General features: G+C 38.0%; 1 protein-coding gene across 11 annotated transcripts in view; it reads right to left on the reverse strand.

Annotated features, from left to right (window-relative positions):
- Positions 1-23450, reverse strand: part of LOC127442073 (neogenin-like) — a 213355-nt gene that overhangs the window by 22748 nt on the left and 167157 nt on the right. For 8 of the 11 annotated variants that reach the window (XM_051700637.1, XM_051700555.1, XM_051699843.1 and 5 more), the window contains exons 8-14: positions 18999-19224; positions 17885-18039; positions 13251-13399; positions 11210-11348; positions 10594-10643; positions 3721-3865; positions 2337-2447 (exon numbers count right to left, since the gene is read on the reverse strand). In XM_051700637.1, the coding sequence (XP_051556597.1) occupies positions 2337-2447; positions 3721-3865; positions 10594-10643; positions 11210-11348; positions 13251-13399; positions 17885-18039; positions 18999-19224 (975 nt within the window). The remainder of the gene's footprint in view (positions 1-2336; positions 2448-3720; positions 3866-10593; positions 10644-11209; positions 11349-13250; positions 13400-17884; positions 18040-18998; positions 19225-23450) is intronic. The other 3 variants (XM_051700145.1, XM_051700305.1, XM_051700475.1) reach the window with 1 other exon arrangement.

Here is a 23450-nt window from a genome sequence, read left to right on the forward strand (position 1 = left end):
CCGTTCTCCTGGCAACTGCCAAACCCAGACTCGTCCATCAGATTGCCAGATGAAGAAGCGTGATTCGTCACTCCAGAGAACGCGTCTCCACTGCTCTAGAGTCCAGTGGCGGCGTGCTTTACACCACTGCATCCGACGCTTTGCATTGCACTTGGTGATGTATGGCTTGGATGCAGCTGCTCGGCCATGGAAACCCATTCCATGAAGCTCTCTACGCACTGTTCTTGAGCTAATCTGAAGGTCACATGAACTTTGGAAGTCTGTAGCGATTGACTCTGCAGAAAGTTGGCGACCTCTGCGCACTATGCGCCTCAGCATCCCCGTTCTGTCATTTTACGTGGCCTACCACTTCGTGGCTGAGTTGCTGTCATTCCCAATCGCTTCCACTTTGTTATAATACCACTGACAGTTGACTGTGGAATATTTAGTAGCGAGGAAATTTCACGACTGGACTTGTTGCACAGGTGGCATCCTATCACAGTACCACGCTGGAATTCACTGAGCTCCTGAAAGCGGCCCATTCTTTCACAAATGTTTGTAGAAGCAGTCTGCATGCCTAGGTGCTTCATTTTATACACCTGTGGCCATGGAAGTGATTGGAACACCTGAATTCAATTATTTGGATGGGTGAGTGAATACTTTTGGCAATATAGTGTGTATATATATATATATATATATATATATATATATATATATATATATATATATATATATATATATATATATATATATATTATTTTTTTCATTTTTTTTTATTTTATAAACCTCACAACATTTTTGTGAGATCTTTAATTAAAACAAGAGAAAACAATTTGCCAATGGGGTAAGAAAAATTAACTTGAAAACAAATCTGATGATTTTATGCATTGGACTGCTGCCACATGATTGGCTGATTAGATAATCACATGAATAAGTAGGTGTGCAGGTGTTTCTAATACATTGTTTCACTGAGTGTAACTCCTTGAAACAACCACACCGTCTTTTTCCAGAGCAGCCTGTATTTCTCCTGAGGTTACCTCTGGGTTTTTGTATCCCGAACAATTCTTCTGGCAGTTGTGGCTGAAATCTTTCTTGGTCTACCTGACCTTGGCTTGGTATCAAGAGATCCCCGAATTTTCCACTTCTTAATAAGTGATTGAAGAGTACTGACTGGCATTTTCAAGGCTTTGGATATCTTTTTATTTCCTTTTCCATCTTTATAAAGTTCCATTACCTTGTTACGCAGGTCTTTTGACAGTTCTTTTCTGCTCCCCATGGCTCAGCATCTAGCCTGCTCAGTGCATCCATGTGAGAGCTAACAAACTCATTGACTATTTATACACAGACACTAATTGCAATTTAAAAAGCCACAGGTGTGGGAAATTAACCTTTGCCATTTAAACCTGTGTGTGTCACCTTGTGTGTCTGTAACAAGGCCAAACATTCAAGGGTATGTAAACTTTTGATCAGAGCCATTTGGGTGATTTCTGTTATTATTATGACTTAAAAAGGAGCCTATGTGATAATAAATGTCTTCATATGATCACTATCCTTAAATAAAACACAGTTTTTTTGCATGATCAGTCATATTTTCAAAATCAATGCCAAAATTTCACAATTTCTGCCAGGGTATGCAAACTTTTGAGCACAACTGTAAATCTCATTTTGTGCGTTCGAGAAATTATTGTCAACTAAGTTACCCATTGGAACCCCTCAAGTGTGGATTAACTGATTGTCAACACTGGATGTTTTTTGTTTTTAGCACCATTCTGAGTAAATTCTAGAGACTGTTGTGTGTGAAAATCCCAGGAGATCAGCAGTTACAGAAATACTCAAACCAGCCCATCTGGAACTCAGAATGGTGCCAAAAACAAAAAACATCCAGTGAGGGGCAGTTCTGTGGATGGAAACGCCTTGTTGATGAGAGAGGTCAACAGAGAATGGCCAAACTGGTTTGAACTGACAAAGTCTACGGTAACTCAGATAACCACTCTGTATAATTGTGGTAAGAAGAATATCATCTCAGAATGCTATTCTGAGATGCGGGTTGGCGCTGTTTTGGCAGCACGAGGAGGACCTACACAATATTAGGTAGGTGATTTTAATGTTGTGGCTGTTTTTTTTTCTGGTTATTATTGGAATTTTATTTGCACAATAAACTGCATCTGGGATTTTGTTCATTTTGGACTCTTTCAGCTTCTATGTCCGTCATAGTAAGAAAAGACATAACATTCTATAAATAGATTTTAAAAACTAGGTTAGCAGCCTTTTCCACTGCCTTAGTTATCGGTATCGGCATAATCCACTATTGGTCAACCTCTAATTGTTACTGGAAAAAAGACTTTTTCTGTTCTTACCGTCCAGATCACTCTCAAAGGTCTCGGCAGTGGTCCATTCTGTGGCAGGTCCTGTGCCGTTGACTGTAATAGCTGACACTCGCACCATGTATTCTGTGCCTCGCTGTAGACCTAAAAGATACAAGATTAACACCAATATCAGTCTCCGATTCATTTAATCTGAATACTACAAATCACACTTTAATAATACAAATCAATTTTGTGAAAAAGAACCACTTTCCAGATAATGGTGCAATTTAATGAATGATGAAGCACCATGTCTCGATCAGCTCTCTTGATGTAACACACAGAAACATTTGAGCACTTTACTTGTGTCTTTTTCAAACTATTCACTGAAACAAAATCGATATCCAACATGATCATCATCATCATCAGATCTGCTGTAAGACATACTGACCTATACGCTACAGTTTGTTTTTTTTTCAGTATCGCCTAGATCGCTGATTTATAAAGGCCTGCTTCGGCAAATTTGAATCCCACTGGATTGGGATGAACAACTACGATATGAAAATGCACTGATTCGAGAGGGGAAAAGGGCAAAAAACAGCAGCACCCAGAATTTCACACATCTGATGCCTTTGGGCCTGTTCTGTTATTCAGAGATGAGGGAATGCCTGCTGTCTTTAAATAAGCAGGGGTTGTAATTGCTTTAAAATGTTAATAAGCGTCTGCTTAGGGTGTAAATGCACATGGTTGTCATTCTCCCCTGGGTGATTCCTTAGGCATTGAAACTTGTCTTACTCCAAAACGCCACTTTAAGCCTTTCAACTAACAAACATCTCATCTAAACCCAACCGGAACTGGAAACAACTGCTAAGCATTTCTGTCTTTGATGCCTACTCCAGCGTGACACTTATGAAAAACTGCTGAAATCCATTCTGAATTTAAAGTCTTTTTATAATTTTTTTTAAAGAAATGGATATTTGTCACTTGAGGTTCTATTTGTTGGGCTCAACCATTTTGGAATATATCTTAAAGAATAAAATTCTCTTCAGATAATTCAGTGTGGTTAAAATGGCACCTCAAAGCCAATAATGCACATGGGTTATGCCAAAATTCTGTACTGCCTTTTGCGTTTTCCTGGAAGAGAAAGACAGCACATTTTAAATGCATATATTTATGCATGCAATTGTTTATTTTGTGAATTTATATAAGTACACTGGCATATCGATGACCCCAAAGCAAACAGTCATGGACTAAAAGCCATTGAAGTCCAGTTTTGATTTCATGGAATACTTTAATTTAACTGAATACTTAAGTTACTTAAAGAAAATGTGCAATTGCTCAAGCAAACACAGTTATCATAAAAATGCAGATCATCTCAATTACAGCTGATTAATCAACTTCGGTCTTTCTCTACTTCTGAGAATGTTTATTGGCTTACCATCTATGAGCTGATAGAGCTGTGATCCTGAAGTAATTTCCGTCACTTCGCTCTTCCTCGCACCCTTCCTGTAACGGATCTTGTATCCGGAGATCTCACCGTTCTGAGCATCTGCTGGAGGAGGCTGCCATCTGACCATGATGCTCTGCAAGTTTATGCATTATTTGTTGAGAAAACCACTTTAAAGGATCATTCACCCAAAACTGAAAATTCTGTCATATTCACTCACTCTCAAGGTCATTCAATCCCATGTGACTTTCTTTCTTTTTTTATTTTTCTTCCCTTTTTCTCCCCCATTTGGAATGCCCAATACCCAATGTGCTCTAAGTCCTCGTGGTGGTGTAGTGAGACCACGAGGAGGTTAACCCAACGTGACTCTACCCACCCTAGCAACCGGGCCAATTGGTTGCTTAGGAAGCCTGACTGGAGTCACTCAGAACGCCCTGGGTGTGACTTTCTTTCTTAAATGTAACACAAATTTAGAAGTTAAGCAGAATGTCCAGGTTGCTATTTTCAATACAATTAAAGCCGTACAATTTCAATACAATTAAATTTAACCAAGGGCTGTAAACTTTAAAAAAAAGACACAAAAGCACTTTGAAAGTAGTCCGTATGACTCATGCGCTATATTCGAAGTCTTCTGAAGTCATCCATCAGTTTTGTGTGAGCAACAAACCGAAATGGCAGCCTTTTCTTTCATCGCAGCTCGCACATCTCATTCGTACATGTTCATATTCAAATTTGTCCCATCAAGAGATGTCACATCGAATTTGACTTCAGTGACATCAAACGGTAATTGGTAACCGAATGCAATATGGCAAGCTTTTAATAGGTTGAAGAGCAAATTATATTTGCGAGCTAAAACTGATGAAAAATTGTCATTTAAATTTTCATTGAAGATGCTTCAAAATATTTAATTCCATGTTGCATAAAATAAAGAAAAGTGTTCTGTGCTCAGAATGACACAATGGTGACTAACCTTTGGATTCAAGAGACAATGGATGTTCTTCTATCTGTAATATCAAACATGCAACTAACTGCTCTCTTAAAAAACACAGTCTTTCAGAAGAGAATTACTGCTGCCATTTATTCAGCACCTCCTCAAGGCACCTGGATGCAAAGTCACCATAGTAACAAGCCTTGAGTGCAGGCATCTAACCTCCGTCATTGTCTCCTTGAGGCATCCATTAGGGAATGTAATCTTCCTCCACATAAAGCATGCACAAGTATATCAGTTCTACAGCAGAGGGCATTGGGAGAGCAGCAGAGGCTGGCTTGCACTGAACCCATGAATAATAGATAAAGCTGTGAAGTGGAGAGGAGCCTGAGGGACCGCGGGTCAGAAATGGATGGCAGAGGCTGGCTGCGGGGCCCGCAGTGCCTGCTGGGATAATGAAGGCAGGGAGAGGGGCCACACAGTGTGGGTGGGGAATTAATTACTAGTATCCTCAGTTGCCATGTTCCACAGGCCATGAGGGAATCAACCATATTAAATCTGCAGCAAGTATGCAATTATTGTTTTTCAATTTTCAACCAGTTCTGGTTTACCTCACAATCTGCTGGCTGTGTTTTCAGCCAAAGACTCATTCTATTAAATGGCTGCCTTTTCCAGTTCGATAAAGTGATTTGTTATTGTGACGAGGAGGAGGGCGTGGCCAGGCCGAGAGGATTCACGCCCGCCGCTGAGTTGCCCAATCAGCGGGAGAGAGATAAAAGCAGGAGCCGGGGACGCCAAAGAGAGAGAGAGAGATGCATGCAGCAGTGTTTTGTATGTGCTTTTGTTATGTTTCAGTTGAGTGTTTTATGTTGAATTAAATTGTTATTGTTAATCCAGTTCCTGCTTCCTCCTTTCTGATGAAGGAGAAGCTTGTCTGCCACACTGGTGCCAAAACCCGGAACTGGAGGAAGACGCGCCGTCAGAGAGCCCTCGCCGCTGACGGAGGATCGCGATGCCGAGAAGAGGAGTGGAGTGGTTCAATGGTACTGGAGCGGTCCACCAGGAGACGTAGGAGACGCTGCCATCTGCCAGGAAGCAGAGTCACCGTTGCCGTCCACCAGGAAGCGGAGTCGCCGCTGCCGTCCACTGGGGGATGGAGTCGCCGCTGCCGTCCACTGGGGGATGGAGTCGCCGCTGCCGTCCGCTGGGGATGGAGTCGCCGCTGCCGTCCGCTGGGGATGGAGTCGCCGCTGCCGTCCGCTGGGGATGGAGTCGCCGCTGCCTTCCGCTGGGGGATGGAGTCGCCGCTGCTGTCTGCTGGGAGGCGGAGGAACGGTTGCCATCCACCAGGAAGTGGAGGTGCTGTTGCTATCCGCCAGGAGATGGAGGGCCCGCTCCCGTTCACCAGGGAACGGAGGAGTCACTGCCGGCCACCAGAAAGTGGAGGTGGAGGACCCGCTGCCGTCCACCATGGGATGGAATCCAGGGCCATCGCCCAGCGTCGCGGAGGATCGCTGGACAGCTGGCTGAGGACCAGAGTTTTTTTCTCTCCCAGTCTCTCTCTCTGTCTCTCCCGCTATCTTTCTCTCTCCCCTCCCTTCCCCTCGTCCTACCCAGGTCCCCATGAGGCGGGGAAGAACAGCCGGTGACAGAATGGCCAAAGGGGCAACTCCTCCCCTCCAGGAAGGGGGGAGGTGGGGTAAGTCAGACCGGAGGTTTCCCAGGCCTGAATCGGGCAGTGGGGGTATGTGACGAGGAGGAGGGAGTGGCGGGGCCAAGAGGATTCACGCCTGGCACCAAGTTGCTCAATCAGAGGGAGAGAGATAAAAGGAGGAGGACATTTTAAGATCACTCTTTACTGACAAACACTACAAAATAAAGGATAAAGTGATAAAAAAAAGATGAGACGGACATTGTCCATAAATGCATTTATGGAATAGTTGATTATTTAAAAAAGGGGAAAATATGATGGTAATGATTGACAGTTTTACAGTTTGAGATTACAAGCCTTAAGGATACTTAAATTCTGGTATTTCTACAAATATCCACTTGTTGCACAATTGTTTATTACATAATCATGGATAAGACTGTCTACTACTGACAAGCATAAAATACAAGATAAAGTGTTAAATATGAAGAGACTTTAACTTGTCCTTAAAAGTTTACTTCTTAAAAGGGTGACAATATCATTATGACAAATTTTTTATTATTATTATTTTATTTTGAATATTTCAATACTGTAAAATTGAGAAAATATGATGGGAACAGGGTCAACACAGACTTTAAAATAATCCATCATCTCAACTAAAATCAATCAATCAGTCAGTCTGTCTGTCTAACGAAAGAATCAACAAAATGTGCGAGATCGCCCTTTACTGACAAACATAATCAAACATGAGATAAAATGATAGAAAAAGAGGACACTTCAACTAGTCTTTAAACAGTTCACTTCTTGAAAAGTTGATGATATAATTCTGACAAAGTTTTTTTTTTTTCTTTTTTTTTTTTTATGGAATAGATTACTACTATAAAAACTTCAAAACTTCTAAATATATTATCTAAATTAAAACCTAAATATATATCAGATATTTAGATATTTATAAAGAATAAAGACTCAGGGGTGAATTCACTAAACACTTTTGCGGCTGGTACATCATCTTATTCACCAACCATCCACAATCTAATTTAAGCAGGTGCATTCATTGCTAAAATTGCGGTGTGCCTTGACTATATAAATTAAGTCACTGTCATTCCTTTCCGCACAAACACGCCTCCTGTCTATGTACATTAGGTTCATTATAAATTGCGCTCCATTCACAAAAAATGCCCGCTGCATTTTACAATCGCGCTACTAATGCCAGATGAAAGCAGGTAGTAAAATGAATTTTACTGAATTGATATATTATTGAATTTATAGTATATATTCTATCGATCATATCACCAGTAATTCACCAAATAATTATAAAATAATTGAGAACAATGTTATAACCTACAGTGCATCCGGAAACTATTCACAACGCTTAAATTTTTCCACAGTTTGTTATGTTACAGCCTTATTCCAAAATGGATTAAATTCATTATTTTCCTCAAAATTCTACAAACAATACCCCATAATGACAACGTGAAAGAAGTTTGTTTGAAATCTTTGCAAATTTATTAAAAATAAAAAACGAAAATAATCACATAAGTATTCACAGCCTTTGCTCAATACTTTGTTGAAACACCTTTGGTACCAATTACAGCCTCAAGTCTTTTTGAGTATGATGCTACAAGCTTGGCACACCTAGTTTTGGGCAGTTTCTCCCATTCTTCTTTGCAGGACCTCTCAAGCTCCATCAGTTTGGATGGGGAGCGTCGGTGCACAGCCATTTTCAGATCTCTCCAGAGATGTTCAATCGGGTTCAAGTCTGGGCTCTGGCTGGGCCACTCAAGGACATTCACAGAGTTGTCCCAGAGCCACTCCTTTGTTATCTTGGCTGTGTGCTTAGGGTCGTTGTCCTGTTGGAAGATGAACCTTCACCCCAGTCTGAGGTCCAGAGCACTCTGGAGCAGGTTTTCATCAAGGATGTCTCTGTACATTGCTGCATTCATCTTTCCCTCGATCCTGACTAGTCTCCCAGTTCCTACCGCTGAAAAACATCCCCACATCATGATGCTGCCACCACCATGCTTCACTGTAGGGATGGTATTGGCCAGGTGATGAGTTTCCTCCAGACATGACGCTTGCCATTCAGGCCAAAGAGTTCAATCTTTGTTTCTCATGGTCTGAGAGTCCTTCAGGTGCCTTTTGACAAACTCCAGGTGGGCTGTCATGTGCCTTTTACTGAGGAGAGACTTCCGTCTGGCCACTCTACCATACAGGCCTGATTGGTGGAGTGCTGCAGAGATGTTTGTTCTTCTGGAAGGTTCTCCTCTCTCCACAGAGAAATGCTGGAGCTCTGTCAGAGTGACCATCGGGTTCTTGGTCACCTCCCTGACTAAGGCCCTTTTCCCCCGATCACTCAGTTTGGCCAGGTGGCCAGCTCTAGGAAGAGTCCTGGTGGTTCCAAACATCTTCCATTTATGGATGATGGAGGCCACTGTGCTCATTGGGACCTTCAATGCTGCAGACATTTTTCTGTACCCTTCCCCAGATCTGTGCCTCGATACAATCCTGTCTCGGAGGTCTACAGACAATTCCTTGGACTTCATGGCTTGGTTTGTGCTCTGACATGCACTGTTAACTGTGGGACCTTATATAGACAGGTGTGTGCCTTTCCAAATCATGTCCAATCAACTGAATTTACCACAGGTGGACTCCAGTCAAGTTGTAGAAACATCTGAAGGATGATCAGTGGAAAAAGGATGCACCCGAGCTCAATTCTGAGTGTCATGGCAAAGGCTGTGAATACATATGTACATGTGATTTTTTTCGTTTTTTATTTTTAATAAATTTGCAAAGATTTCAAACAAACTTCTTTCACATTGTCATCATGGGGTTTGTAGAATTTTGAAGAAAATAATGAATTTAATCCATTTTGGAATAAGGCTGTAACATAACAAAATGTGGAAAAAGTGAAGCGCTGTGAATACTTTCCGGTTGCACTGTATAAGCACTTTCGACACTTTCACAGTGATCTGCAGCAAGCTCCGCAACATAGCGCTACGAACTGGCCAGCAAGATTGAAATAGTGTGTGCAAATTGCATTTAGCAGCGATTTTGTGGGAGCATTTGCGCTGTTGCCTGATCTGTGTAATTTATTTAGTGAATCAGGCGCTAAATACCTCTGCTTTTACCAGGCGCAATTTATTCTTAGTGAACTGCCCCCTAAATGTTGGCTTTTATTTCTATTTATTTTGTTTTCAACAAAATGTGCATATTTGCTAATTTAGTAAGGAGAAGTTGGAAACCAAAAAAACGTGATTTAACTGACTTATGGGGTTGTAGGGGTGTAGAGCAGCAGGTTTGGGAAATAAAATGGGGCGCACAAAGGTACCCGAGAGAGCTTCAAATAACTTATTATATTCATTAAACACACCCCGATTGAATTCCCTCTGTCTGTTGTGTAGCACCCCCGGGCCAACAAGGGGAGTCTTGATACAGTCCATACAGAGCCTTCAAATTAACCATCACCTTCTGCTGTACACTGATCTGACAAGGCTTCTCTTTGGGACTTAAAGCCTTCATTATTATTCTGTGTTAATTACTCAGCCATAAAACCCATTACAAGCATGAAAGTGTCTGGATCTCAGTGTACCCCCAATGCAAACAGTGAAATGCTACTGTAAACTAGAGTTTCGCAATTTTCTGAAGCAAATGTGGGTGGTGCTTGGTTGTGCGAAAGTCGCTCCCATGACGCAAGGGTAATTATGGCACAGGGGAGATTCTAGGATCTAGGATAGCCAGCGAATAGTCATTCAGAACACTGCAATTTCTATAATAAACACTTAAAGTTAAAGTTATAAATAACCAAAACCGCTTGAAGAATATAAACAAACCAGATATATTTTCGTAACTGCCTATTTACTGGCAACACGTTTCATCTGTCCAAATCATTCCTTTTTTTGTTATCCATTTATTAACAAGAACTGTAGAACATATTAATAATTTTGGAACTTCTATTGTTTAAACTTTAATCAAATTCCACAAAACCTTTTACTACAATAATGCTATTTTGGTGGAGTGATTTGTTGCTATTGGCTCGTGCTATAGTCTTTACAGGCGAATAAAGCCACCAAAGCCGTCTCACACTTTAAACTAGTATAATAACAACTAAAGAAAGTCTGCTGTTTCCCCGGCACCTAGACAAATAAAAATTGTCCTCATACATAGCTTGAGGAAGAGGGGATGTGAAAACAGATGAGCCCACAGTACACTTCACTCAGCAGCTGCCAGCATACTGCCTCTGCTCCCTGTGCCCTTGTGCAAGGACCCAGTGATAGACATACACACTTACCTTAGAGTTCTGCACTTCAACGGTCAGATTCTGTGGAGGAGCACTGGGAACTGAGCAGAGGATGAAGGAGAAGTGTTTTAGTCATATCGTCAGCTTAAAATGTCTTTATCTACATACAGTGGCTCCAAGGTGATTTTATTGGATGTATAAAGTTATTACTGTACTTATGTAGTTTAAAGTAATATACAAGGTCCAATATTAGCACTCAACTAGAGTTAAACTGGATTAAAAAATTGGCTTTGGCAGTAAAATAACTGCTTACTGAATTACTGGCCAGTTGGTTGGTAACTTTTTTAGGAATTGCAACACACACACACACACACACACACACACACACACATATACTAATATATATATATATATATATATATATATATATATATATATATATATATATATGAAATGACAAAAAAACTTCCATGGCTTGTAACAAATATATATATATATATATATATATATATATGGTCCATAAAATAACATTTTCAACCCTGGTGATATTGGTCTGCTGCTGTAACTGCAACAAGGATACAGATGATTGTTGCCATTTTTTGTCTGGGTTTAAATTATAAATGTATTTAAGAAACTACAAAGATGAAAAAATAATTTTTGTAAGTACCATCAGAGTAGGTCTGTACGGATATATCCTCAGTAGAGACTCCAGGTCCATGTTTGTTGTAGGCTACCACTCTGAAACTGTACTCTGTGAACTTTTTCAGCCCAGTCATAGAGTGAGACAGTGTATTTACATCCATATCCTGACACAGAAGAGAGATATAAGAGATATAAGCTTCTAAAATGCTGAATTCTGACACTTCGAACACATATGAGATGCGCTGATATAGAAATGTTTTGCCGATACAGACAGCAGATATTATTTTATGGTGTGGTCCATATTATAAAGCTACTCCCATTTATGTCTGCAGTTTTAAAGTGTAAAATAAAGCTCCAATCTAGAATATCACATGCTTCAAGTAAAATTAAGCATCGAGACAATATAATGTACAAATGAAAAGATGTGCATAGGAAACTTGGCACAAAAAGAGTATTCTGGTTAAACAGGAAAAAAATCTGATATTATCTGCTTCCAATATCAACCAAATCATGACATAATAGAAATAAATGGACTGGTATTCGCCGATACCAATATGAACACAAATATATAGGGCTCTATATTCATGAGTGCACAAAGCGCAGCATGTCTTATCCAATTTTCGTGAGAGTGCTAATTCTAAGTGCAATTTTCGTGCCAGCGTAAAGCGCAAGTGGCCATGGGTGGGAGTGTTTGCGCTATCTGTGGGTGTATGTGTGCAAACTGTGAGTGTATTGTATGTTAATGAAGTGGCGCAAACCGCAATTTGCTATTTTCCTGAGGTCACTGCACTAAAAGACATTTCAAAAGCAGGTCTGTTTTCAGCACAAAGTCCAAACTCAGTTCTTGCATGGTGAGTTTGGAGATTCCACCAGCAGGTGGTAATAAAGTTCATATCCGAACTCTGAAAATACAGTGGAACATCAAATTATGTCCCTGACGATCAGAGTTGTAGCCGTCTTATGAAACAAACATTTATGAGATTTGTGTTAAACTATCTATAGGTCATGGTTTATTTTTCAGTTATTATTATTATTGTTTATATTTTCAATTGTATTTATGATGTAGTTTATATTGGTATTTTTCCACCTGTTGTCAGAGTGATGGAAGTGTAATTTGAATGTAGAAATATTTTTGGTTTAATTTTTCACTAAATGAATTTAACTGTTCAAAATCAAAATCGAGTGAAGTGCGTGCCGATACAATCACTGTTAATACTAACCATGATTTGTGTGTCAGCAGATGAAAATTATTAATAATACTTACATTCTCTATAATTTAATGGAGCGTACAACCAAATCCTGACGAGAATACAATTTTCTAAGCGTATAAAAGGAGCGTGTCCACATTTATATTCTTCTAATTCATTGCATACAGTCAATTTACACTACCGACTTCTTATGAATATGCTGTTTCTGTTTATATCACTAGTGCTTGAGGGAATGGACTATAATAGGACGCTGACGCAATAACCGGAGAAGAATCTCCAAATAAAACTGCACTTGACCCAGCCCATTAGCACGTTGTGCGCAATTTCACCAAACCCACTTGCGCTTAGATTTAGCGCACGCTTGCACAAAAATGGCAAAACTTCATGGCCATGCCCATTGACTTTGTGCTTATGACTTATGGCATAGCACTGCACTTAGCCCTAGCGCTCTTAAAATAGGGCCCTAAGAGTATATATAAAAAATTAATTCACCCTATTCAAAAAATTATGAAACATAGTTAGACGACCAAGAAGGTCTTAAATAGTGTTTAAGCTAAATTCATACACATCTCATACATCAACTTTTAGGTTATATTTTGACTGAGCTGGAACTAATGTTTCTGCTGATATAAAAATACTATGTACCATGCACCTCTACCATGTATTCGTAACATTACTTCTATTTTATAAAAATTTGTTAGTTATAATAAAACAGATATTAAGCTTAAAAAAAGATCCAAGAGTTCCAGCTTCTCTCCACCATCAATCCCGGACATTTCACATAAAAAAAATTAAAAAAAAACTACATTTTTAATGCTTTATATGTGAAACTACAGAGAGGCGAGTGTCCAGTCTTACCTGCTCATTTCCCAGACCCTTCTCCATGTAGTAGATTTTATAGTTTTGAATCTCGCCATTGCCGGTGAGGGGCATGTCCCAGCTGAGGCTGACTGTGGTGGGGGACGTGACCTCAGCGTGGAGGTTAGGAGCTGGTCCAGGTACCTGGACTATAAAACAGAAGGAATTAAAAAAGAGACAGTTAAGTATCATTTAGAAGCACTGACTGCACTGCACTGATATGCACTTTAAAACAAACCCTTTAACATATCAACATGTGTTACACAGCTTTACAACTCAAAGTGAAAAGAGTATACCCTCTGCAGCGTATTAGAGAGAATATGTGGTGCTTCCTGACACAAAGTCGAGCTGATTTTTTTTCAACTGTCTTTGTGCAGTAGACACCATGCAGAGAAAGACAGCGAGAGAGACAGGTCAGGTTGAGACACAGACACACTTTCTTCTTCACTATGATACATTGCAATACATAAGAGAGAAATACTTCAAAAAACGTTGCAGGATCCAAGAAGGATCCAACCCACCCTTTTTTATTTAATTTTTATTATTATTTTAATGTACTTTATTTTTTAACTTTTACTATTATTTATATTTAACTTTTTAATTTATCATTATTTATTAGGCAAGGCAAGTTTACTTATACAGCACATTTTATACACAATGGTAATTCAAAGTGCTTTACATAGAGATAATAAATAAGAAAATTCAATAAAAATCAAATAATGATATTTAAAATTAAATATCATTAAATATCAATTATTTATTATTATTATTTTAATATATTTTAGTTCTTGTTTGTTATTTGTATTGATGCTTCAGCAATATTGTGTGCAAGACAGTCAAGTGAATAACGCACTGTAAAACTGAAGTGAATATAGAGAGTGATATTTGGTCTCAGCTGAGCTTGTGATTGTGGCATGTGTGTCTGTAGACACTTCTGATAGAGGACTAACACAGACTGAAGGATTTATTTGATTTAATTTGCTTAGCATAGCAGAGAGAATGGAAATGGGATTGTATATCGCTTAACTTCTGTTTACTTGCTAGGGTCATGGATCATTACACTCAATTACAGGCTCTGATGGGTGTCCGTTATATCCCTTGTTTTCCACAAAACACAGATATGATCTTATAAAGCACCCTTCAATTTTGATATATTTTCTGTCTGGCAAACTCAGGGTAGCCTAATTTCTGGAAATAACATGTCAGCGGCTTAATTTGTCAACCGTGTTACTGACAAATTAAGTTATTTGTACACTTTTGGAAAATATTAAAAATTAACATAGCAACTTGATTTTATAGATTATGTGACCACTCACTAAAAGCAACAATTGTGATCCCTGACAAATTAAAGAAAAATATTTAGAGTGATAATACCTCTCTAGTTTTACAAATAGAAATGGTCATTGCATTTTCTCGAGCAAGTCAAATCTGTATGCGCTGTTTTAGAAAAAAAATTTTTAGAGGGTCAAAACAACCTTCTGGAAGTCACTTGCCATTATGCATAACAGTACAGGAGGCAACGGAGTATTTTTTTTTAATGTAAAACTCAGAGTAACATAGTTGACCACAGAGACAAAGAATTGACACAGGTAACGCAGTTGACAGAACATGAGAAGGTAGAGCAGCATAAAAAGCAAGGGATAATATTTCACAGGTTACAATTATGGCAATGATCATTTTTATTATTTCATCAAAACATTGTTTTAAAGTTATTGAACTGAACATTCTTTTTAAATGTTCCTAATGACTGCAAAGCTAAAGTTCAGTGACTCCTTTAAATCTGATTTTACAAATTGTATATTTTTTCAAATTGAACATTTTAATCAACTCGTAATATCTGTAGAATGGGCTTAAAATGTCAACTATGTTACTTATTGTCCACTGTTAACTGGTAACATTGCTGAGTTTTTTTTTTGTTTTTTTTTTTACATTTGAAGCCTTTATAGGGGGACTAGAACTACTGAGAACATGGTTTCTTTGGAAATGTGTTTTCAAAAATATTGACTCATTTTTAGTCATTTTTTCTTGTAAAGGTTTAAAGCGATAATACTTGAGTAACATTGTTGACAGTCAATTTATCCACTCGTGACACAGGCTTAGCTTTTAAACAAATATTTGGGAAAAAGAGAAAGAACATAACTACAGTAAGTCCTTCATCCATGTGTTTCCTGAGGAAATTACACCATGTTGTGCAGGTCATGTGATATTAGGACAAACTGTTCCTTTTTGAAGTGGGTCAGTTTTTCAGATGGTAACATAGTTGACAGCGATTTTTCGGACAAACATGAAATTAGGTATATCACAATAAAAACTTTTTGTAGTTTTTGTAGTGCATAAAATGTCTTGATAATTAATCTATATAAAGACAGAAGTATGAAAATACTTTATGTTTGAGGTCATTTTCAAGCATATTTGCAAAGTAGAATGACCAACTCTAGAAAATCAGACAGCTGAATATCAAGGTCTTATGTCATATATTTTTGAACAAAAGAGATGGCTTTTTCAAAAAATGATGATGTGATTTGGAAAAATATAATTATGTACTAAGAAAATAAGCATTGGTACTATATACTGATGAAAATATATATGAAATATATATCCCACGAGCATGAAATGTACCTGTAATTTTAGAATGACTCACTAAAATGACTAGCCAGTCTTAAGCAAGTAGGAAAGTAATAATTGAAGAGATAACACATCGCCTGTTCCTTAAGGGGGGCTTGAACCAGCCTCCTTCTGGTGAACAGCACATTGCTTTAGCCACTACGGCTACAATGAACCATGTCTGTCATCTTGGAGCTAAAATATAAACTGCATTTAACGCCTAACATGAATAATTTAGCAAACTTTGATCAAAGTTCTCAGTATGATCTTGAATGACTGCGTGAGAGATTACGCCACTTTATCTCAGTACCACAGACATTCATTCTCTCTGACATCAATGCCTGTGTTTCTTAGAGATGTTTTACAGGACTGGATGGGGCACCTACACTGGATTTAGTGCACTGCTGAGAGTGTGCATGTGTAGGTTTATTTTTGCTCAGATCAGTTCATTCATAATGTAAGCAGTATGTGTGTGGAGCTTGGGAGGTTGATCTCCACGCAGCAGGACTCCAGAGAGTGCCAAGAACCCGCGAACACGCATTATAAAGTGCTTATGGCGTTCTGAGCCAAGGACGCTCAGAGGAGCCAGTCTGACCCCGAAACAGCCTCTCCTTAGCTGTGTCTGATCTGATAATGTTTCACATTGATGAAGTCAGGCCATATACTTTCAGTGCTGTTGAAGAGATACCCCACGAGCGTTTACTTAAAAGCCAGTAGGTGTTTACTTGTACTTATACTAATGAGAACTCTCTAATGAAATTTTAAACACGGCATCATGGCTTGTCTGAAAAATACCTTCTGAGAAACTGCTAAGAATAATATCTTAGGTACGAGACATACTCTATGCAAGTATGTTAACGCAAACGTGTACGCAAGCTCGATTTGACATTCTGAAATGTGTGAAGTTTAAAGTAGGCCTTAGTTTTCCATGTGCCGCTACGTCTCATGCACAATGCACGTGATTCCGTCGTAAAGTCATCGGCACAGTCAGTGCGGACTGTCAGCGTGCAGCTTGGTTTTTGTAACTTCGCGCAACTAGGCGTCTTCTACGTATGGGCCTGTAGTTCAATGTACTAAAGAGTAAAACAAAGCAGTCGTAGTCCGTGTGTGTCGAATGCGTTCAAAGGAGTATATTTTGAAAGGCTGGAACTCTCGACCGTGCACGAGACATAACGGCACACACATTTTTTTTTAGATACTCTACCCTTAAGAATTCAACTCATAACGCAATGTAATGAATGTATCAGAGTTGCCACAAGGGACGCTATAGCAGGCATTAGCATAAACTGTCTTCTAGGTTTATAGTTTATATTCGTTTTTAAGACAGACATTTGAAGGTAACTCTGTCGCCCCCTTGAGTACAGGCAAAGTATTGCAAGAACACACTTTAAAGACAACATGAAATCAAAAATGTACCTTATTTAGGTTCTTAATACACATTCCTTGTCATACTGTATTGTACAAGATTTATCAGAGCACGTTATTCGTAAAAAATAAAGTTTCAAAAGTTTGAATTCATTCAGTTATCAAAATATAATAACTAGTTCCTCCTCTGAAATGACTTCCATTCATAAAAGCTGCTTATGCATCAACAAACGAGTACAAGCTGCATTTGAGGAACAGAAGTAGTCAGCAAATTCACATTCTGTTAATGGAACGCCCACTTTTCACAATCCAATCCAATGGATACAAATCAAGTCCTGTCCTATTTTATTTATTTATTTTCTCGATGAATATCTGTTTCACTCAGAAATATGTCACATTATGGAAGTTAAATGGGTTGTGAATGCCATTTAATGTTGGCTTTAAGTATGTACAACAGGATTGCATGCTTGCAATGCATGTGTGTCTGCGTATGCATATTTGCATTAAATATGTTTCTGGCCTTTGGTTCTTTTCAAATCTAAAACAAATATATAATGAGTTTGTACACATCACATTTTTTATGTATTCCATAAAATCTCATTTGGGCACAAATTACATTTTGAGTTGTTATGATTATCAAGTGTGTAAAGAGAAGTGGATCTTACCCTCAGGTTGGGTGGCTACCCTCAAAGGAGCTGAGCTCTCTCCGGGGCCATTCCTGTTGTGGGCCACCACCCGGAAGGCATACTTGGTGTCTGGCAGAAGGTTTTGAATGGTGACTTGCATTTCTCCGGGACGACTAGTGTTGACGGTCCTCTCCCTACAGGATGAGACAAACATAATATGAGACTGAAACAAGAGCTGACTGCTGATTTTAAGAAGTTCAAAGCTTTTTTTTCTGTAGTCAACAGTAAGCTCATATAAAATGGCATTATAAATATTAATACAAAGAACAACATGGGACTTTTTTTGTCAATAGAATCCATAATTAAAAGCACTGCCTCTTTGGTGGGCAAATCTCACGAAAACATATCCACTTACATTCTCAACGTTGATTCTCATTACTATAATACAGTTTTGAAAATGACTAATATAATAATCTATTTTTTTTAATCAGCATATTTAAAATGAACTACATAAAATCCTTGCATGATGTATACACTACAATTTAAATAATTATTAAATATCATAATGTTTATTGCATAGCAGTAATGAGAAAAATGTGAAAATATTGTCACTATATATATATATATATATATATAAAATCTTAAACATTCCCTATATATAATTTATTTCTATCATATTTCACCCAAAAATGAAAGGAAAGAAAAAAATAATTATATTTTGCAGAGAGAACATTATGCCTATTTTAGGACCACCAAGATTTTTTTGCAATTGTAACAATTTAATTAAGCACAATTTTCTCCAAATTTTCTTTACCGGACATTTTTGTTTGTAGTTTGTTTTTTGTAATTCCCAATATTCTCAATTGTGATTCTCATTAGATTCTTGTTACTGTAAATCATCATTTTGTTTTTTGTACTACATACAAATTACAGTTATACTATTATTTATTTGATTTAAATCAGCATAAATGAACGGAAATACAAAAATACTATCATGATGTATAAATGCTTTACAATTTAAAGAATATAATTGTTTTGGCATTAGATTATTTTGTGGTGAAAAATTACCCAGACTGGTTTTACCTGAGGTTCACCGTGGTAAATTCTGTAAAATCTCAGTACACAGCAGGTATATATCACATAAAGGCCTTACCTGCTAGTGCCCTCCAGACTGTAGTAAACAGAGTAGGTGATGTCGTCTCCATGCGTCTCGGCCGGCAGGCGCCAGGTCACCTTGATAAAGCGGGTGGAGACCAGCGAGGCCACGACATCACGAGGGGCCGAGGGTGTGGGGCCAGTGCTGCCTCCAGAGCCTGGTATTAGATGGTCAGTAGTTGCACGGGTCAGTGAGGTGGACGGGGGTGAGGGAAGGGCAACATCTTTTGAGTGCAGATAGCGGGGTGATATGAGTGAAAGCAGAAATAAAGGGTGGAGGGTGGGCGTGCAGTGGAGTCGTGGTAATTTAGGGAGGGAGGGATAGCAAAACAAAGGAAAACAGAACAGAGGGAACACATAAAAAGAAAAACAAACAAAACACATAACATAATGGCTTTCATGATGGCGAAATCAACAGAAAAATCAACAGAACGGTGGAATAATCACAAAGAAACATGATAAATGCTATCAAAATGGAAAGAATGACTGGCGAGACTATTGTTGGAGAGAAAAAAAACAGCTGAAGTGGAAAGACTGAATGACTTAAAGCACATTTTTTACTTTTTCACTCTTAAAGCGATAGGTCTCCCAAAGAAAAACATTTCTGTCTTTACGCACTGTCAAGTCTTTCTAAAAAGCTTTGATAAGGCTCAAAAGACTTGGAATATAGCACACAAGTCTTATATTCTAGTTTCTAGTCTTTTTGGAGCTTGACAGTCATTAGTTACTTTAGCATTTCACTGCAGAGAAAACAGCAGCTTGGAAATTTTTCTTCATAAATTAAACAAATAAAAGATATAAAAGTTTGAACTGAGTAAACAAGGGAGTTTTGGGAGAATTATTTCTTCAAGCAGAACTGGGTTAAATTGTGGCACAGGGCCATTCGTTTTAATGACTAACATACATCCAGGGGTGCTGTGTTTCACGTTTTCACACAGATATGTGAAATATGTCATGCCTCTGAGGCCTTTGTGGTTAAATCTAACTCTTGTTTTCCAGCAAGAAAGTGAAACTCGGAAAACAAAAAAGTTCTAACTTCTAAAAACTAAAAGTTGCAAAAGTTGGCAACAGAGAAACTTCGAACATGAATTAAACAAACTGTGTTTCGTTTGCTTCTGCCAAAAAAATGTATCAGTAGAATGGCTGAACATCAATCAAATGTACCGCGATGTACCGCGCCATTCTAATGAGATTGACTGTGGTCGACAATAACGTAAACAGGCAGCGCCGTCCTTAGGGCGGTGAAACCGGTGCAGTCACAACAGGCCCCGCGCTAAATAAATGCAACATAACTCCCTTAATTCTACTGAGCCATGAATGAGCCATCTCTAAGCAATACAATTCTCCTCTGGGATATCCAGAGCTGGATAAGCAAGGGCCCAAAACTGCCATTTAATGGTGCTGGGAAGAGAAAAAAACAGGCTGTATCATGTTCAAAGGTGCTCTTTGAATAGCTTTATGTCTAATTCTGAACAGACATAGGGAGAAAGAGGCAGAGAATGCAGAGCTGAATAAAATACATTAATAGAGGCACTCATTAACTTACAGCGTTCCCCTAAATGACACGACCCATTAGACAGACAGCAAATGAAACATTAGTTGTAGCAGTTACAGTATTCCACAAAGACGAGCTATCAATTTTCAGCTGTCTAGCCGCAGGGAGAAAAGAAGGATCTCGTTCAGCATTTATCTCAGGTACACCTTTGTGTGACACGCTTTCTGTAGTCTTATCTTCTTCCTCCTGCTCCCTGAACAGTGTTATACCAAAGACTTTTCACAATGCTTTCACAAAGAACATAAAAAGGAATCCTTGTAAACATGTGAAATTTTTTTGTAGTTTTTTGTAATTGCACTATAGAAACTTTACAAAGCAATGTTATGTTGCTCATAGAAATGAAGTTGAAAGAACATCAGGAACGTTCCGCTAATAAGGCTTTGGCTCTAAATAATGTTCTACTCGCATAAAGAAAACTGGACATTTTAGCGTTCCCAAAACCCAAAATGGAGCTTTCCAACAGTAATACTCCGTTTCTGAACGTGAATGCAGTTGTGTGGTGTACAGTGGTTGTGAGTAGAAGATTAATATCTATTCTATTCATAGCAGAGAGCAGACGTTGGTTGTCTTGAAACAGATGGTGACTTCACCATATTAATGGCACACACTGAAGCTATGCAAAAAGATCATAGATCAAAGGAAAAATACTAAATGCATGCTTTTGGTGCAAAACAGTTTTACAAAAGGGTATTAAGATTATTAAGACTTAGTTAGTATTGTTAACGAAAACTATCAAAAAGACGAAAACTGCCAGAAAATAAATACGCGAGTTTGTTGAATATTCAACTAAATATAAATATGCATTAAAATAGGAATGAAAACTCAGCGATATTAAAGGGAAAATGACTTCATCAATCTTTGATGTCTCCCAAGCCTGATTTTAGACTATCTGTGTAATGTCAAAAAGAACCAGCCTATTACACTGAGAAAAAAAAAAAAAAAAAAAAGATTAGTTGCCTCAACCATAACGTATAAAAATAAATAGCTTCTACTCCTAAACTATTATAACATATTTATCATTTTTTTAGCGCTGACTTAATTTGCATTAATGTGTAAATGTGAACACAAAATATCAATGTTGCGTGTTGAATTTACTTAAAAATCATGATGCAAAAATGCTACATATATATTTTAAGTAAATCCAAAACATTATTATTATTTTTATTTTTTTCTCAGTGTAGATTGTGGCTTGTAAACCAACCAGTATTGGTAGAGATGGTTGACATGCACTGTAAACAAAAACAATTCACTTGTTGCATTTTCTGATAAAGTGTTTCAAGTGTCGTCACAGGCAGGTCAAATGATTTGTGGTGCAATTTGGGATGAAAACTACAACTAATGCTGAAACAAAGTAAAAACAAATCTAAAACTCATTCCCAAAGACTCAAATGAAATAAAAACTATATAAAGGCTACAACAATGGCTTTTTAACTTTTGTACTAGGATAAGTGCCTGGGACGTTTTTCTAATTTTCAACAAATAAAAGCTATTTATAAAGAATTAAAACTAAGTAAAGCTAAACTGAAATTAAAAATCATAATACAAAACAAAATGAAAACAAAAACGGCAACACTTTACAATAAGGTTGTATTTGTTAATATGAGTTAACAATGAACAATACTTTGAAAGCACTTATTAATCTTGGTAAATGTAAAATTTCAATCAGTTTTTAACATTAAAAAATATATATTTAACATTAGGTAATGCATTATGAACTAACATGAATTAACAATAAACAATTGTATAATTTTATTTATTTATTTTTTTTTTTTTGGGGGGTTCTGTTGTCCACTTTTTGCATTCATCTTGGTAGTTGTCTTGCAATTTTGATGTGTTTCCTAGTCTTGTAATGTCAATGTGCAACATAAAAAAAAAACCCAAAAAATTATATTTTCTTAAATGAATATTAACCAAGATTAATAAATGCTGTAAAAATTTATTGTTCATGATACATAATGCATTTACTAATGTGTAACAAGGTTAAAATGGGAAAGGAGGAGGCGGGAACCAGCTGAAAAGTCAAAATAATATTGAATGAAACAAAAAGACAAACATCACAAACGCACATACGGCAGCTGCGTGTGGCTCTCTCTCTCCCAAACTGCCGCATCCCGCTGTACTTATCCCTCTCCTCGGCTGATTAGCCCGATTGGGGGCCGGGTGTGCGTAGGCCCGGCCCCTCCCTCCCTCCTCGTCACATAATGTTAATAAAGTGTTAAAAACTTTTTAAACTATTTTAACCCTGGTTGTAAATTGCCATAACTATGTGCTTTAATACTCAGCATTTTGCAGTTTGGAAAAATTGCAAGCGTGTTTCTCATTTTTAAACAAAAAAGGTTGCTCAAAAAATAAATAAATAATAATAATAAATACATATATATATATATATATAATATCTAGGTCACCAAGAATCACTGCCGAATATCCTCAATGTGTAACTGTACAGCATGAAGACATGAAACAACGTAAATGGAGGAAAAATTGCATCATTCACCTCCATGTACTTACTCTGTCGCTGTCTATGAGAGGGAGCACAGTGCACTTCTAATGACCACTTAGAAAGCTCCGGCTTTTATCTTACAAAGTCGGGTGAGGGACGGAAATACTGTACTGCTCCACACATAAGGAACATCTAGACTTCATCTTTTGGTAGTAAAGCTCACACACTTTTGCTATTGATCTGTGTAGAACATGCTATTATTATCGTGAGGGGTCTTGAAGGGGTTGGAAACATTGTCATATGGTACAAAGGCCTAAAAACAGGGTTATTTCATTCTCTAAAGTCCATGTGCTTGTGATAACATCAGACCAGTTTGACTCTGACAGCGGCTGATATTTGAAGCAGCTCTTGATATATAGATACAAGCTAAAAGCCCATATGAGTGCTTAATGTTT

Source organism: Myxocyprinus asiaticus, chromosome 1, assembly GCF_019703515.2.
Source record: "Myxocyprinus asiaticus isolate MX2 ecotype Aquarium Trade chromosome 1, UBuf_Myxa_2, whole genome shotgun sequence".
Lineage (NCBI taxonomy): Eukaryota > Metazoa > Chordata > Actinopteri > Cypriniformes > Catostomidae > Myxocyprinus > Myxocyprinus asiaticus.